The sequence below is a fragment of the Centruroides vittatus genome, unplaced genomic scaffold, assembly GCF_030686945.1.
Source record: "Centruroides vittatus isolate TY-2023 unplaced genomic scaffold, ASM3068694v2 contig_452, whole genome shotgun sequence".
NCBI lineage: Eukaryota > Metazoa > Arthropoda > Arachnida > Scorpiones > Buthidae > Centruroides > Centruroides vittatus.
The window spans coordinates 1608912-1628144 of record NW_027122248.1 but is presented as its reverse complement, the minus strand read 5'-3'; the positions used below and the strand labels follow the sequence as shown (position 1 = coordinate 1628144).

The window sequence follows — 19233 nt, the reverse complement described above, 5'->3', positions numbered from 1 at the left end:
GCAAACAAATATCGATTTCAAATGTAATTTTGACGAATCAATTGGCAACTTGTTTATTAATCAAATCTATTAAATTGATCTACACTGTACAATACTCAAATTCACGATACTAATTTTATATTTTGAAAAAGGCAGTTTTTGGTAGGTTTTATTTCAGGAAAATTTTCATCGGCTGTAGAATATTACAATATACATAGTAAAAATTATTGTCTTGGTTTTTATTGTGTACAACTTTACATAATCATAAATGAACTTTGCTTTCAAATTTAACAAATCATGATTTCTAAAACAAACTGCATCTAATTAATTAGGAAATGTAAACTGAAAATGAATATTAATTTATTGTGTTAGAAAAGTATTCAAGATATTCATATAAAAATTATAATTTTATCAATAATTTATAGAAATATTTTTTAGATTATCAGAGACGGTTGAAATATTGCTACATTCGAAATACTTTTTGAACACAAAGTGCAAAATAAATAATATTGTAAAACTGATCATAATGATTCCATGTGTACATGTGTGTAACACACCAAAAATGTTTTGCTGTTAATTTCTTTAAAATTGTTGCAAAAGGTAAGAACAAGGAAGAAGCATTGAATTTATTCTTGAAGACAAAACAATAGTGAGGTTGAGGCCAAAGTTTTAAACACGAAAACGTGTACGTCGGACATTCGGCACCGCTTTCCTCTAAGCCTAGAAGTTTGACAATGACGTTTCGAATGTTGTGCATGATTCCACTGACTTTCCAAACGTCATTGTCAAACTTCTAGGCTTAGAGGAAAGCGGCGCCGAACATCCAACATACACGTTTTCGCATTTAAAACTCCAGCCTCAACCTCACTGCATAATCACATCATTTTATGATATTAAACTGTCCAAAATGACCAGAGAAATAGTGTATGTAATTTTTGTCGTCACAATAATATGCATAAGGCCATTACAATCGTCGATTTTCTTCCAAATCTATTTTGTTCCTCAATTCAGGTCCTAATGCTTATTTTCGTTTTTAGAAATGTTTTTCAACTTTGATGAAAATTTTTCAATTAGAAAAATCAAGCTTTATCTTGTACAAATCATATTGACTCATAGTTCCTTTAATATTTTTTGAATTAGAGAAATTACTTGAAGTGTGTTGAAACTACATGTATCAAAATAATCACCCCATATCCTAACACACTGATTATATTACTTATATCTAGAGCTTTTTAAACACAAAATACCTCAAAGCTATGCTGTTGGGAGGTCCGTTCTTTTAATGCCAATTAAATGTCTATAGCGAATAGATTCAAGAAAATAGGATGTGACTAACATTCTTGAACAACCATAGATGTTCAAAAGAACAATACATGAAGTAAATGAAATATACACAATATATATGTAACAAATATTAAGAAACACTGACTTCTCTCTCAATAAACTAGAATAATAATGTTCACAAAATGCTGGAAGAAAAGCAAGTTTGTGTAATAAGATCTTAATTGATGGAGATACCATCAATTGGAAAGTCATGATGAATATCCACTTTTGTCCTTTAGACGAGGACAGTTTTTTTAAACACTTGATTTTGTTACCCAGATTAAAGCCCCGTGACATAATTGGATATCACTGCAATGCAGCCGTATCTTATACAATCCATTTCTCGAGTCAAACTGTGAACCAAGAATATTTGCTATTTTTGCATAATAAAAATGTACAATCATCAAAGCTTTGATTCATTTATTAGTTAATTTGAGATCGTTTTTCCTAATACTTTAAAATGAATAATTAGGTTTAGTGAATTGCTAATTCAGATATTTGTGAGCATTTCTATGATCACATATTTTAAAATAATAGTTCAATAAAAACCATCTGCATTTGAGGATCATGTGGAACAAAGATGAAAATCAATGTGCATTCTATTCTTGAGATGACAGTAATCATTGATGGTTACTTAAAATTTCCTGTACATGCTTGACCTTATTCTTTTTGATTATTATTTGCTACCTCTACAGCCAGACTATCTAAGACTTTAATTTATATACAAATGTTATGAGTATAAAATAAAATCATAGTGCTGTGTTACAATAGTTGTTTAAATATATTAATTTGTTCCATAAAGTTACAACTGATTTTAGTATTTTGTTTACAAACATTTCTATTGATTATTAGTTTCCAAGTAAGGAACATTTTTGAATAATTTGATGTTAATAATATAAAATGCAATTAAAAGGCTATTTATTATTTGTTGAAACTAGGGTTTCTCTAACAGGATCCCGGCTGTTTTTTAACCTGGGAAATCCCGGAAATTTCTTAAAAGGTCACTTTTTTCTTATTTTGTGTTAAGGTCAAGCAAATTTTGCAAATAGAAAGTATAATTAACTCAAACTGTCAGAATACATTTGTATTTATTAATTTTAAGCCTGCTTATTAGTTTATTAAGGCATGTCAAAGATTGTCAATAATCAATATGTAGTCTATTTGTGGCAGGACTCTGAAAACTCTTAACTTGTCAGAACCCGTAATATCTTGAATTGTGCCAATGCTGTCTTAATTTTTAACCCAGTAGCTTCAATAACTGCATTATGCCAGGTTGTGCAAGGATACAAACAAGTAAAAAGTATGCAAGTATGAAATTTTACTTCATAAACCTGATTATTAAAGCCAAATGAGCTGCCAAATTATTGGGCTATAAGCTTGATGCCACTATTAAAGCAGCCAAGATATACAAATCAAGAATACTAGATGGCAAAAGTTCTGCAACGCATCTCAAAAATGAACTAGAAATCTTCCAGGCTACAGGTGAAAACACACATAACATCTATCTTCTCTTAAATGAATTAAAGACAATTCCACCCACATCAATCAGAAAGGGCATTCTCGGTAGCAGGACTTTCATTACTAAAATAAGAGCCAGATTGAGTGATTGGAGTAGTGACCATCTTTGCTTTTTAAAAGTTTGAGCTAAATTTTCTACTCAATTCACTTTGTTGGAAACTTTACAAAAAGAAAAAATACAACTTAAATTTCTTTCTGAAAATTTCTATTAATGTAATTCAAAGGTAATTTTTAATATATAATTTACACATCCTTATTATTATTATTATTATTATTTTGGAGGTTGCAGGATTAAATTACTTAAAAAATGAAAAATAATTATATATCATTCAATTTCAAAATTTATTTTATATCTTAAAAATAATTAATTATATTCCTGGATCCCAGGAAACAGTTCATTTTTCCCCCAAAATCCTGGGAAGCAAAGGACCAGGAAATGAGAAACCCTACTTGAAATTAATTAAACTAAAATTTTTCTTTTTTCTGTTTGGTTTAAATATTTCCAAATAGATAATAGAATGACTGTTTCAATAAATTGAATTTTTATTTAGAATAAACAGAAATTACTCAATGAAAAAGTTAGTTTTCATTGTTTGAGAATAAATTGAGAAATTGCTCAAAGAAGTGAATTTCTTTACAAATCACTAGTTTAATTAATTCTATAAGTCCCAGTAGGTCTTCATTATTGTCAGTGTCAAGATGGCATATTTTATGATAATTTAATAATACTGTAACAAATTTTTCTATTTGCCTCAACTTTGAACAAAACTTTCGTAATTTATTAGATTTACTTTAAATGATGATGATAAAATAAATATATCTGTAATCTATAAAATTATGTAACAAATTGTCTCTAATAGCAAAATGATCGAATAACTGTCAAATATTGAAAAGCAGTTAACTAACAGACGAAAGTATATAAGTAAATACTATCACAATTATTTGTATATCTTAACATTGTTGCTGAAACGTTAATGTATGTATTATCCCTTTAATATATCAGCCTCTTTTATTAAAAATAATTCAAGTAATAAATTCAAATAGTTATTTTTATGATTCACTTGAAGTCAGTAGTGATCTAAAAAGTTTGATTCAGGAATATAAATAAATAATGGTTTGTTAAGTAAAGCATTTTACAAAAAGGATGTAAATATAATAAACATGACATATTATAGATCAAAACTAAGTTATATTATCTTCCATAAAATTAACATCCAACTAGTAACTAATGTAAAAAATTTTAATTAAATACATGTATGATGCATGTATTATTTTGTCAATTGAAAAAAATTGTTTTGCAGACATTAATGCTTAAAGTTGCCAATTTCAAGATTTATAACAAAATATATTTGTGAATTTGTGATCTCTAAACTATATTTCTGAAATTGCATTAATATAGTCAAACCTGTTTACAAACTTTGTTCCTAAAAGTTGTTCAGAAACTGATTTGTTCTCAAACTGAAATCAATTTTCCCCATAAGAAACAATGTAAAAAGGATTAATCTCATCCCAATCCCCAAAACAAAATCTGTCTTTTACCTTGTTTACAGGCATTTTATGTATGAAATACAGCTAAGGCATTATTATATTATACATAATATTCATATGTATATATATATATATATAGTATTAAAAGCAAAATGTTCCCTCACTGGTAACCAAAACTAATACTTTACGAAGTTCTATAGAGAGACAACTCTGACTGTCAAGATGAAATATAACAAAATCTATCAAGACCAACAAGTATTTTTATCAATGCTTTTTAAAATATTGTTTTTCAATTTTTGGTGTAAAGCTCAGTTTTAATTATTTTTAAATCTGATTATTAGTTTTAGTTTAATTATCTGGCCACCTAGTATTAATAAATATTAATATTAAATTAATAAATTTTTGTCATTTAATTTAACTCAAGCATATTTAAACACAAATTCTTGAATGCCATTTGTATTACATGAATGTCAATTAACACAGTTTTATTAATTAATTTGATTTAAATTCAGCTGTGCTGCATACAGGAAAACAGAAGTACAGTAGTCACCACTGAACTTAGATCAGGCTGCAGTAAACATTCCATCCAATAGATTAAAAAAAAAAAAAAAAAAAAAAAAGTAGCTTTGAATCAAACTTTCACATGAATGTTTTACATAATTTAAAACAAATACAGTCAAACCTGTTTTTATGCGGGGGATAGGGACCGCATTAAAAAAAACGCATAAAAAAAATCTTACGAAACTTCACGAATGGCTGTAAATAATAGTTTTCGCGACACAATTAAAAAATATTTTTTTTATGCGGTCAACAGGGACCGCATAAAAAAAGTCTCACATAGAAAATAACTCAAAACCGTACGAAATAGAATTTATTGACAACACATGTCAGCACTTGACTGCATCGTCTGGTCTATCGTCTGTTTTACATATTTTTGTCCAGGCGGTGTTTTGTTGACTTAAAAAGTAAATTATTTCATTTTTCGCATATTCATGCAATAATATTACTATAATAAGTGCATTTATGCTATAATAAGTTTATTTAGCTATAATAAGTCAACATAAGACATGACGAATCGCACGAGACTAGTCGCCAACTATACCGCACAAATTAAAAATTCGCATTAAAAAAATCGCACAAATAAAAATCGCACATAAAAAGAGCGCATAAAAACAGGTTTGACTGTATATAGTAATCTTTATTTTTGATAGATATCGACTTGATAGCTTGCAAGTTTAACAAAATTGAGCCGGTCAAAGTTCAGTCACAGGCATCAAAAAACTGACCGTTACGTCATCCCTGTCAATGAACATAGACCAGCTGATAATTTGCATTTAAATAATGTTACAATTGCAGTAATTCTGAAACAACTGATTATTTTACTCTCACTTTAGCCTGCAGTGATCCTGTGAATAATATAAGATGCTTTTTTAGTTTTATTTATGAACCTTTGCATTTTGTCTACAATGGCAAGAGGAAGAAGTTTTAGAAGATTTAAGGAATGCTATCATTGCTAAACACAGTTGTGACATGTCTGAGAGAGCTAATGCTAAGCAAGACTACAATGCACCAGATTGTTGTTCATTACTCTAACCATGGCCATGTTATACCTAATATCAGCAAAAAACTTCAAAAGTTGATAAGAGTTTGAAAAGAATCGTAAAAAACCAACCGCTGTGCCACAGCATTGGATGTAACCACAATATGGAATGATACATTCTTTTCAGCTGTATCTGTATCAACAACATGCAGGAGACTGCAAGAAATGCATTTCTGGTCCTATGAAACACATGAAAAACCTTTGCTAACAGCACACGAAAAGAAACGGATACAGTGAGTCAAAAAACATCTTTCTTGGTCTCAACAAAAGTGGCATGAAATTCTGTGGTCTGATGAATCAAAATATGAATTATCAAAAACAATCAAAAGCAAACATGTCATTCAATCTGCCAATAAAGCTAATGATCCAGCATTATTAAACCACTCAGTGAAGTTTCCTGCCAGTATCATGGTCTGGGTCAGTTGACATTTGATGGAACACTTGCTTCAGAGCAATACATTAACATTCTACAACAGTGTTTACTTTTGTCCATAGCAAAGCTATATCCAAATAGAACCTGCATTTTCCAGCAGGATAGGACCACATGTCATACAAGCAGAAAAATAAAACAGCAACTTGCAGAAAAGAACACAAAAGTTCTTCCTTGACCATCCAACAGCTCAGATCTTTTGAGAGTATGAGAATGTATGGAACATTATGAGGAGACGTCTGCAAAAAACACTCTCTCAGAGAGTTGAAGGACTAAAAACATATATTTGGATATCCATAACAGCAGATGAATGTGAACATTAGTCAACAGAATATTGAAACATATAGAAGGTGTTTTGGCTGCAAAAAGTGATGCAACAAAATATTAAACATGCAGCAGTCTATGTTTTTTGATACCTGTGACTCAACTTTGACTGGCTCAATTTTGTTAAACTTGCAAGATGTCAAGTTGATATTTAGCAAAAATAAAGATTGATTACTGTATATTTGTTTTAAATAATGTAAAACATTCATGCAACAAATCAAAAACATTTTTTAAAACCTATCTATTGGATGGAATGTTAACTGCAGCCAGGTCTAAGTTCAGTGGTGACTACTGTAGTATCTTTCATGCATGTGCACTGAAATGTAATTTAAATAGCAGCGTCATCAATGATTCATTATGTAATGCAATCTTGGCACCACTAACTTCTGAATCGGTAGTCTTGTTGTTGATTGGTCGAGCTGCCAACTTTCTTTAAAACAGTAAGTATGGAGAGTTTACCATTTATGGATGGTTCTTGCCAAATAGCTTGTTCAGAAACAGTTATCAGAGCAACCAGAGCAAATGTGATGTTCAAAATTTTGTTTGTAAACAGGGGCATTTGTAACCTGAGGTTTGACTATTTGAAACTGATTTCTCTACATGCACAAATATACCTAATGCACAAAAAATGTTTTTTTCAAAGTTTCAAAATACACTAATATATAAGGTGTGTTTCAAATTTATACGGACACGAAAAAATTAAAGTGAAACACAAATTTGCTGCATTAAGTGACAAATGTTTTATTAAAAATAATATGGATTTACATGTTTCTACACTGCAAAAGAAGAATTTTAATCAAACATTAACATTTTGTCACTGAAAATAATGTTTATGAAACTCTTATACGAAAAAACTGTTACATATTTATCCGGACAGGTTTCAAATTGCAAAGTTTTCTTACAATTTAATGGCCAATGTAACCACCATTTAACTTAATTACATTAAATACTCGATTAGGCATTGTTTCAATTAGATTCTGAAGGAATTCAATCTTAAGTTTATCCCAAGCATCTGAAATTGCTGCCTTCAAATCATGAATTGTGGAAAACTGCTTTCCATTGGCATAAACTGTACGAACCATCATCCCCCAAAGATTTTCCATCGGATTCAGGTCAGGGCTTCTAGCAGGCCATGTCATCAGATTAATATTTTTACGTTTAAACCACATTTTTGTTGATTTAGAGGCATGCACAGGGGCATTGTCTTGTTGAAAGATCCAATTCGGTCCAGCTTCCAATAAATGATCTTCAAGCATGCCTTGATACTTCTTTGAATTCATTCTTTGAGTTATAAATGCTAAATCTGTGGTTCCGTTGAATCCAAACGCACCCCACACCATTATTGATCCCCCACCCATTTGGCGTTTTGAAAAAATTTGTTTTTCGGTTCTTAAATCGTGCCAATAATACTTCCAACCGTCTGGACCATCTAAGTTGAATTTTTTTTCATCACTGAACAAAACTTCAATCCATTCTTCGGACCATGTCATGTGTTTTTGTGCCCAATCAAGTCTGTCACTTTTGTGCTTTAATGAAAGTGGTGGCATTACGGCTTTTTTTCTGAATTTTAACATTGGAGATGTATTTAAAACTCTCCACACTGTTGTGCTGCTACAAGGCAAGTCTAATTCTTTTTTTATTTTTCTTACTGATGTTTGTTTTGTGGAGCAAACCTTGATGATTTGTCTACAATCTCGAGGAGTAAGCTTGGGTTTTAGACCTGTCTTGAATTTTGGTACATCCTTGCCACATCTTTTTGATAAATAATCACCAACAGTTGATTTTGGACGATTTATATATGCTGCAATTTCTCTTATTGACTTGCCTTGTGATTTATAGGCATCAATCTTCCCTTTTTCATAATCAGATAAATTCTTTGTTCTACCCATTTTAGAACGTTGAACAACATAAAGAATTTGTATTACAATTAGATATGTAAGCTAATTTGCATATTTCAATGCTTGAAACTAAACAATATTCTGTTTCAGTCATAAAATGAGTGCCTGTCCGGATAAATATGTAACAGTTTTTTTGCATAAGAGTTTCATAAACATTATTTTCAGTGACAAAATGTTAATGTTTGATTAAAATTCTTCTTTTGCAGTGTAGAAACATGTAAATCCATATTATTTTTAATAAAACATTTGTCACTTAATGCAGCAAATTTGTGTTTCACTTTAATTTTTTCGTGTCCGTATAAATTTGAAACACACCTTATTTGTGAATGAAAGAAGTTAATTGATGACAAAGTTATTTACTTTGATATTTTTTTTTTCACTACAGATAAACTATTTTTGAAATATATTTATTATTTAATAAGTTTTGTATATGAGAGAAATTAGAAATTCAATTTTAAATTATCATTATAATTTCAATATACTTCTTATATATATATATTAATATTTATTTGTATTTTATAGCAATTCTGTTTGAGCTAGACAAATAAACATCATAATGGTCTGATGAAGATATAAGATTTAATTCATATTGCAATTGATAAATAATATCGGCAATATCAATAACATTAAAAAATATCTTAGCCAAGTCAAAATTAAAGATTATATATTCAGTGTTTTAAAGTTATAAATTTGAAAGTCGGTAAGCTTCATTGCTAAATCACTGTATTAATAACATTTTGATATACAAACAATCCAAATTATACATAACAACAATTTATAATTTAAAATGTAAAAAGTGATAAACTGTTATTTGAGCATTGCCAATTAGGGCTTTATTTCACAGTATAAAAATTGTGTTCCTAAACTGTACAAGTATTACATAAAACCATCAAAAATACTGCCATTTTCCTAATATTGCATCTTTTATAGCATCAATATATTGCACTGGAACCCAGTAAATCCAATATCGGGAAGCTTCGGTGGGACCAAGTTGGATGCCCTGAAATTAAGGTTACAACATAACATCCAAGGCCTAAAAGTTTTCTATGATTTTTAAAGTTGTTATACTTACCATTAAGTGATATTCTTCATGTCCTTCAATAGCTTCACTGACTACATTTTTAATGGAATTCATTGGAATTTTATCTGTTCTTTCTATTTAAAAAAAATATATATATATAAATAATAACTTGAAATTTATATTAATTTAACTTTGACTGTATTTACTATATATTTATTATTGGTAAGAAAATATTCTTTTACAATAATCTGTTTTTAATAATTTTTTTCTTTTGTTTGTAGCAATGTTTTTTGTTTTACTATATTTTAATATGAAAAATTATATTACATTAAAAATTTAAAACTATTAAATTTTTCCAAATCAAATGTTCTGTTTTATTTAGTTTTATTATTTAAAATCCTCAAATTTATATTATTACTAACAATTAAGCCAGCATTTGTTTCTCAGTAATTAAAAAAAAATTTTTTTCCATTTTAAATTTGACTATAAATATTTTTACATTAAACAAACCTGGATCTTCCACTGCAATGTTATATATATAAATTTTTAGATGAAATAAAGCTACTAAGTATAGTTGTTTTCTGTCCAAAAATGTACTAAGAATTGAGTTGAAGCCATAGGAAGTTAACAACAACATTTTGGTGGGTCATCTACAATGATCACTTGTTGCTACCAGCATAAAAAGAATTTAAAAAATTGCATATGCTCATGCTAGTTATCTTGGACAGTGTCACTTTGACCTTACTGTATCTTGAAAACAAAATCATAGACCTGATTTTCATAACATTTTAAATTTCCCCATCTCATTATGTAAAAATGACAAATTTTAAACAAAATTGATTGATCAAATTTTGAGAACAAGTTGAAATCTATAAACCACATAGAAGAAGCTTTGCTAATGCTCCGCCTCAATTAATGCAAATCTAAATACATTTAGGCCAGTAGCATTGAAGTTAATGAAATATTTTCAAACAATGTCACATTCTCATATTTTGTATCATACACTATCTTGAAAACTTGTTACATGTCACTGGTGTTGCAACAACTGAAATTTATATCATGCTGTTTCTTATAGCATCATTCACAGTAAAGACTGTGATGCTTTGTACAGATGTGTCTTTCTAAAAAATGGAGCATTCTTAAATTTGTAATAGTGCAATGAACAAGTTGCAAACATTCCAGTAAATCTATTTGATTAAAGAAATATATGATTTAGGAATGTAAAAAGAAGAAAAAACAGTTCCTTTCCTCATGTGGACTAGTAATTGGACAAACTCAATATTTCATTCTCCTTGTCTCACTTTGTCATAGAGTGAATAGAGAAAGTATATCAACATGTTCCATTTTGAGAAAACAAATTAAAATATTCTATGTAGAATAGCAGAGTTCTATGCTGCTGATATTATATTCCCCATTGTAATTCAGTGTAATAATGCTTATATCTTCATAAAAAAACTGTCCTTAGTATCACTGAATATCATTTTTAAGTAAGGAAGGCTGTTTTTAAAAATATTTATATAAAATCTTATACACAAACCTTTTGTTCCTATCCACAATTGATCAACTTCTAATTTAAAAGTCAGTCGTACTTTTCCTCCAGATTTATTTACCATTCCAGAAAGGGGAAATGGAGGTAAACTATCCTAAAATTGTGAAAATTACATTTGTTATCAACATTCTTGCAAATTAATGTTTTAATAATTGCTAATTAAAAGTTTTAATTATTTTTATAAATTATGAAAAAATAGGTTAATTGCTTATTTTGAAAACAGACAAAATTGTGGTTTGTTTTTACATAAAATTTTAAATTATTTAAGAATTATCCTTACTCACAGAATTTAATTATTATATTTACTAATTATTTTATGTAATTTTTAACTATTCAATTAAATATATTCCACATTAAATTAATCATTACCTTAGCATTTCTTATACCAGGCATAGCATCTTCAGGGACACCTTTATCAATAATTCTTTTGTGAAGCTATTAAGATAAATTTTAAGTTTTACACTCAAGTTAATATGAAATTGAAAATTCAGTGACAGAATATTGTTTCTCCAAAGTCACTGATCTTTACAGTATTTATGAAATATCAACAACATAGAAAATTCTATTGTGTATGATTAATTTATCCTGCATAACTAGTTATAACTAGATGTTATCTCACCGATTATTCTTTGTTTTTTTTATTGCATTATCCTATAAAACTCTTAATCATTTAAAACAAACAACGATGTCCAAAACATTTTTGGTCTTCTTGAGTGTAAAAATATTGAATACAAAAAGGGGAGTCAAAATTTGACTGACAAAATACATTAATTATACAAACAATTGTATTTATTAATAAAATTAAATAATTTAATCAAAAATAAATTATTTACATATGACTAAACTAAAATACATAGTTATAAAAAAGTGATGATAACTTATAATAAATCATTAAAACAAATCATTATTCTTATATTATTAAAAAATTATCATTGATATACTTATTCTATGTATTTTACTTGACAACTGATTTAGAATTTTCAAGAGTGGGTTAATCTATATAAGATTTAACATAACATTTTATTAATAGTTTGCTTGTTCACTTAGAAATTATAAAACTAAAGGTACCTTTTGCCTACATAATGGTTCCTTTTCTGCAGCTAAAATAAAAAAAAAATCAGTAAATCAGAAAATAGATGAAATTTATAAATAATTAATTTATCATCATCAATACTTATACAGTAAAGTACTATTATGTTTCACATTTGTGGATTGTTTTAACATAGTTCCCAAACAATTCTATTCCTTTTGAAAATTAAATATTTTGTCTATATGTCTACTAAATTATTATGAAATGTTAATTTATATTTTGTTTTCTTTCTGAAACAAGTAACAGATACAGTGTATTCATTCTTGAAAAGGTATTTCAATTACCATGTAAAATTTCATCCTTTGATTATAAGGAAGAAAGTTTTTTTATTTTTACTTGAATTTTGTTGTTTATTGTAAGCTTCAAAGAATATATTCTATCCATTGATTTTGTATTAGTAATCTTTATATTTATCTTTTATTGTTACAAACTGGGTATTAATCATACCATATTTTTTTCAGGGGGAAAAGCATGGTAGCAAAACAATTCCTTACACACTTTTAACATACCAGTACTTAAGATTAAATGTAAAATAATAATAAAAATATTTCAGCATATTGGTAGGAAAATCAGTTTTTATACCAGTAATGATTGTGTTAAAATGAGACATAAGGTAAATGCAATTTTGAAACAAAAAAACAAATTTTTGAATGACAAAATTTTTCAACTGTGTTCAATCAAACTGTTAATAGTTTTTCAATTCAAAAACACTTAAATTATTTTTTCAAGTTTGTTTGGATATTTAAGTTGCGAATCAAAGTGAATTGTCTACTGTTTGATAATATCAGATATTTTAATGAGTGGATAACAACCAATTAATATTAATGAAAAAACTAACATTTTAAATAATTATTTTAAAAATAAATCTTTTCAAAATAACTAGTAAACAGAATATCATTATATGTAATAACAAGTGATGATATTCTGTAGAATATATTAAATTTTGAAATTACCCGTTTTGGTCAAGTATTTTTTTTATTCCTTGCTAAGAGAACAAATTAATTTATTTAAACCAATTAAATTAATTATATAAAACATAGTATGCTTTTAAAATTGTAATTACTGTGTTCTGATTTATACTATATTTTTATTTTTTCATAAATTATGAAATTACATAAGATATTAATACCTGAAGGCTTTTCTTCTTTTAACACTTGCTCTCCAGGAGTGTTCACAGCTAAAACATCATCCAGAGTAGAACCAACCACCATAATTTTAGCCCCTTTCACTACTCCTAAAGCTCTCAATGTTTGATCATCTTTAGCAAGACCTGTAACATATATATATATGTTATGGACTAAGTGATTAATATGGGCATTATGAATAATGACAAACAAAATTGGGCACTGTGATAAATTTCAGGTGTTTTAACATAATTTATCAGATTGACTGGTCATTATGAATATTGCTATCACTTGGTCAGGCAAAGTAACATTAAGGAGTGATCATCCAACATACGCTAGCCAATCAGCACTCACATCTGAGTTGTGCATGCGTATTGCATTTAGTACTGAATTTTAAATTCATATGACCAGTAGTTAATATTGTGCAACATTTTAATTTTACTTTTGTCTCTTAAAATGGTGTTTTCTTCTTTGAAAAAAGTAAATATCATGGAGCAATCATTAAGTGATATGAATAGTCACTTCAACAGCCTATTAAATAAGTTAATAGCAGAAAAAGGACAGAACAGTCAAATTTTTGCAAAATTAACATATCTGACAATGATACAAAAAGTGAGTCAAAAATGAAAGTGACTTCTAAGTTACCAGAAGAATATCACTGTTTACATAGATATAAATATGATGTTGTATCTATCAGAGAAATAGAAAAATTAATTGTGCCTGTGAAAGAAGGTAATGTGATTAAATATTATGTTTACACTGAAGAAATATTTCAGATATTGCACAATGTCAGTCAGTATTGCTATTGGCCATTGCAGTAGAAACTGGAAAAGAATTAAGTTCAAAATATAAAAATATTACAAGGGAGATTATCATAATTTATTTGAACTTATGTGAAATCTATCAGAAAAAAAAAAAAAAAAACAATGTTCCTAAGAAAGGCTTAGTGGTTAAACCAATTTTAAGTAATGAAATGAACTCAGGATGTCAGGTTGACCTTGTAGATATGTAGTTGCTAGCTGATGAGCAATATAAATTTATACTCATGTGTCAAAACCATCTGACTAAATTCATTCAACTATGACTGTTAAAAATGAAATGGACTGAAGATGTAGCCTATGTATTTAGACATTTTCACAATTTTCAGTGCACCAAGTATTCTACAAAGCAATAATGGTAGAGAATTTGCCAATAATGTCGAAGAAATATGTAGTATGTGGCATGAGTTAAAAATGGTGCATAGAAAGTCAGGGTTCAGCAGAAAGATGTAATGAAGATGTAGAAAATATGCTTAGTGCTTGGTTGAAGACTAACAACACTAACAAATGATTGGAAGGATTACATTTTGTACTACTGATTAAAAATTGGGCATATCATACTGGTATAAACTGTAGTCACTATGAGGCCATGTTTGGAGCAAAGCTAAAAGTTGGACTAAAGAATTTTATACCTGACAAATCGTTGACCAATGTTAATATGGAGGAAGATCTAAAAACTCTTTTTAAAACTAATGACAAAGTAAGTCAAAGTTGTGCAAACTCAAAATATTTTAGGTGTTGTTACAGTTGAAGATAAAAGCCTTAACAAACTGGGTACCAAACATGGCACATTAAATCTATTATAATCTAGAAACCAATTTACTATTTGTAAAAAAAAACTTCATTTTTGTTGGAGATGTACTGGGTTCAGAAATTTTGCTTAGAGAATGTGCAAGAATGTCATCAATTTCTGGAGACCACAGCTATAGTCGATGCTGCTGAAAAATTGGTTGAAAATCTAATACATGTAAATGCTACAAAGAAAAAAAAATATGCAATTCCAAATGTCATCATAACCTTAATTGCTCAAATAAATAAACTAAAAAAAACATTTAATTTTTTATATAACTTATACCAAAAATGACATTCCAGAAGTTCCTTTAAGTTGATTTTTTGATTGAAGTATATTTTTGTTAATATGTTTTGTTAACATTGTTTAATTAATACAGTTAATAATACTTACTTTTAAAAGATTGCATATTGTTTTCAAAATACTTTGAAATAATTCACAAAAATAAATAATTCTTAATGAAAAAAGTGGAGTTTTTTAAAATCAAATTGTCCAAAGGGAATGCAGCTGTATTCATAATGTCTGGTCAACTTAATAAATTAATCAATATTTATCAGACAGCATGTCCATTTTAGTCATTATTCATAATGGCTGGGCATTATAAATAATGCCCTATTAATCACTTGGTCCATAATGTATATATATAATACTATTTCTCAAAATAAAAAGTAAACTCTAAATTTCCTTTTGAGATTATTTGCAAATTATCAAATAGTCACAGATTTTAATAATTATTAAGTTTTATTAACATTCACATATTACCTTTATACATGAGTTTCTGCATTGAGGAAGGAACCCCTATAAAAATGAAAAAATTATAATAAATTAGTCTTAAATTTTATTAACTAATCAAAGATAATTATTGGTTTATTATTTTTCAGTATATCATTGTCAATGATTACGGTAATATATAAAATAGACAAAAACATAATTAACAAAAAATTAATTAAGAAATAACTTCTTAAATTTGAAAAGTTATTTAAAATTTATTACTTGTAAGTGTTTCCACTTTTAATTTCAGTGAAGCTACTGTGTCATCCAATGGAAAAGAAATATCATATTTTTGTTTATTAAACACTATCTTGAAATCAACCATTTCTTTGTCTTCATCATTTTCAATGGGTTTTTCAACTGAACTAGCTTCAATTTTAACTGGAATAAAATAATTAAAAAGAATATATGAAAAGGAATGAATTAAATATTAAGTTTTCCATTTATATGTGCATATACTTTTGAAAACTAAGTACAGTGTTATTTCATAACAAACATTTTGCTGTTATGAAATCAAAAATAAATGATAACTGTATTGAATGACACTATTCAATATATTTATCATTTATTTATATACGATAATTACCATATATTTCCACAGCTAAGACGATAATTGAATCATAAAAAAAGGCCCCAAAATCCAGGGTTGTCTTATAGGACAGATACAAAAAAATTAGATTGAAATTTATATAAATTAAAACCATTTTTAAAAAATGAACAAACCGTAATTATTTACTAGTAGAGAGTAGGGCATGTCCACAAAATAGAATAACCCATACGACGTTTTTGTGAATAGTCAAGGTCATTACCCGAATGCCCAAATCAGTGCGAATGTTTGCAACAATAGCAAGGCAGAAAATAAAATTTGTTCATTCAAAAAATTACGAATAGGACATAATTCTGTATACGCTATACAGTATTATTATCCAGATGATGATTCCGATCTAAACTAAATTCATAGGCCGTTGATAGTTCGGGAGTCATCTTATAGGACAGATATATGCTAAAACTATAAAACTTTGACGAAAATTTATACCTTGTCTTATCTGCGGAAATATATGGTAATTATAAAAGATAATGCAAGTTAAAATAAAATTTTATGAACTATTTAAAAAAAAAAAATATGAAAGATTATTTATTTATTTAGCAAAGTTTAATGAATTTTTAATCAACGATGGCACTCAAACTTCATATTTTAGAAATTAAATAGTGAAGAAACAAAAACATCTAAAAGTTAACATATGCACACAGTCGATTTACACAGCATTCAGTATGTTTGGATTTTCACTTTCCATGCAATATATTTTTTAAAAACATTTAAAATTATATGTATTGCTGCTAAGAATTGAAATGTGTATATGTTACCAGACAAATTTTATTTTAATTTATTTGTACTCATATTCACTGGTTTAATGTTTTTAAAATGAAATGTATTTATGTATTCTCTTTTTGCAGAGTTAATTTTAATATTACCATGTACAAATATCTAAGTAAAACAAATTTCATAAAAACTTTACATTTATTTATTAACTATGACCTAAATAAAAATATATATGATAGTATATATCGGAAAATAATGAATCATTTTGATTTCAATTATATTTTATAGTCATTTACAAACATGCTACATACTTTAAATCATTTCAAATTTTATGTAGAAATATAACACTTTTTAAAAATATTTATTAATGAAGAAAATACCTTCTGATGCAGTAGTAAGTCCTGACATATTTGCTTCGGAATCCATATGTAATTTCAATGATGTAGTTGCATTTTCTCCAGATAAACTAACTGTTTCATTTTCTATACTCTGATGAGATGTTATTGTATTTTGGTTATTAACTTGTTCTTGTGGGCTAGCTATGTTTAATAAAATAATAATAATTATTTTTTTAAATCAATTATAAATTAATAAGTAAAAATTATTAATTTAACATTATCAAATTGAGAATTAATTTATTATTAAAAATAGAATAATAAATCAATAATAAAAAACACTAAACAATAATTTATAAATACCATAAATAGCAATTAATAGAATAAAAACATCAAAGTTTAAAATTTCTGTGCTTGGCAGACTTTATTTTAAAACCCACAACCAATGCAAGAATTATAATTATTTTAAATAAAAACTGTCACAAATACAATGAATATTGTTATTTTTAAAGAAGCTACAACCAACACAAGGATTATTATTTTAAACAAAAATAGCTACTGGAAAATAACTATTAAAAACAAAAAACCTTGATAATTCCAGCAAAAAATATTTAATAAAAACGTTTTCGACTGTTTTAAACAGCCTTCATCAGTTAAAACGAACTTAAAAAACAAAAGAATGCAGAAAAAGAACTCAAGCAAATATTTAAAATTCAAATTAATTCCACAGTAAAAATGCCGTTCAGAATAAGAAATTAACAAATTGCGCATGCGCAATATATCGCAGTGAGAATAAAAATAAAAAATAAAACAAATAGACAAATTTTTGCGGCAATATTTTGTTATTACAAGAAAAAACGTTATGTACTGCGGTAAAACGATCTCCAAGCCGTGGACAAAGCATCAGCGTCTCTATGGTTAATACAACCGGTGTTAACATGGGGTTTGTAGATTTCTAGTTTTTCTAAATATTTCAGCATTTGTTTGTTGGTCGTGGCCTAGAAATCTACAAAGCCCATGTTAACACCGGTTGTATTAACCATAGAGACGCTGATGCTTTGTCCACGGCTTGGAGATCGTTTTACCGCAGTACATAACGTTTTTTCTTGTAATAGACAAAATATTGCCGCAAAAATTTGTCTATTTGTTTTATTTTTTATTTTTATTCTCACTGCGATATATTGCGCATGCGCAATTTGTTAATTTCTTATTCTGAACGGCATTTTTACTGTGGAATTAATTTGAATTTTAAATATTTGCTTGAGTTCTTTTTCTGCATTCTTTTGTTTTTTAAGTTCGTTTTAACTGATGAAGGCTGTTTAAAACAGTCGAAAACGTTTTTATTAAATATTTTTTGCTGGAATTATCAAGGTTTTTTGTTTTTAATTATTATTTTATTATATTGATGTCAAAGATATTAATTAGCCTTTAAACATATGCAGGATATGGAACACAATTTTTAAAAATCTCAATGATGTTTAAAATGCAACATATGTGAAGATAATCAAAAGCCTTGATTCTAAAAACCATTGATCTGATGAAAATCCAGAAGAGAGGATCAAAAACATTAGTCTGTATATGAGTGAGGACTTACTGAAGTTTTATTTCAGAAGATTCTTTAAAGAAATTTTTATTAGTTTTAGAAAAGGACTAATAAATTAGTGTTTGAAAGTGTGTTAAAATATTTTTTTTAGCTGACACATTAGTTAAAATTAATAATTTTGTTCAAATTTTTGGAAACTCCTACAAAAACTTGAGAGTTCTACAGAACAGAGTTTAAGAACACTACAAATGTACTATAGCATATACATGGGGCCACAAAATTCATTCCAGCATTAAAAAAAAAAAAAACTA

General features: G+C 27.6%; 1 protein-coding gene across 3 annotated transcripts in view; it reads right to left on the bottom strand.

Annotated features, from left to right (window-relative positions):
* Positions 1-9266: 9266 nt before the first annotated feature.
* Positions 9267-19233, bottom strand: part of LOC136977199 (ubiquitin domain-containing protein UBFD1-like) — a 30170-nt gene continuing 20203 nt past the window's right edge. For all 3 annotated transcript variants that reach the window (XM_067272659.1, XM_067272660.1, XM_067272661.1), the window contains exons 2-10: positions 17425-17583; positions 15946-16104; positions 15715-15750; positions 13350-13490; positions 12199-12230; positions 11500-11565; positions 11119-11224; positions 9633-9715; positions 9267-9560 (exon numbers count right to left, since the gene is read on the bottom strand). In XM_067272659.1, coding sequence (XP_067128760.1) covers positions 9450-9560; positions 9633-9715; positions 11119-11224; positions 11500-11565; positions 12199-12230; positions 13350-13490; positions 15715-15750; positions 15946-16104; positions 17425-17583 — 893 coding nt within the window. In that variant the 3' untranslated portion in view covers positions 9267-9449. The remainder of the gene's footprint in view (positions 9561-9632; positions 9716-11118; positions 11225-11499; positions 11566-12198; positions 12231-13349; positions 13491-15714; positions 15751-15945; positions 16105-17424; positions 17584-19233) is intronic.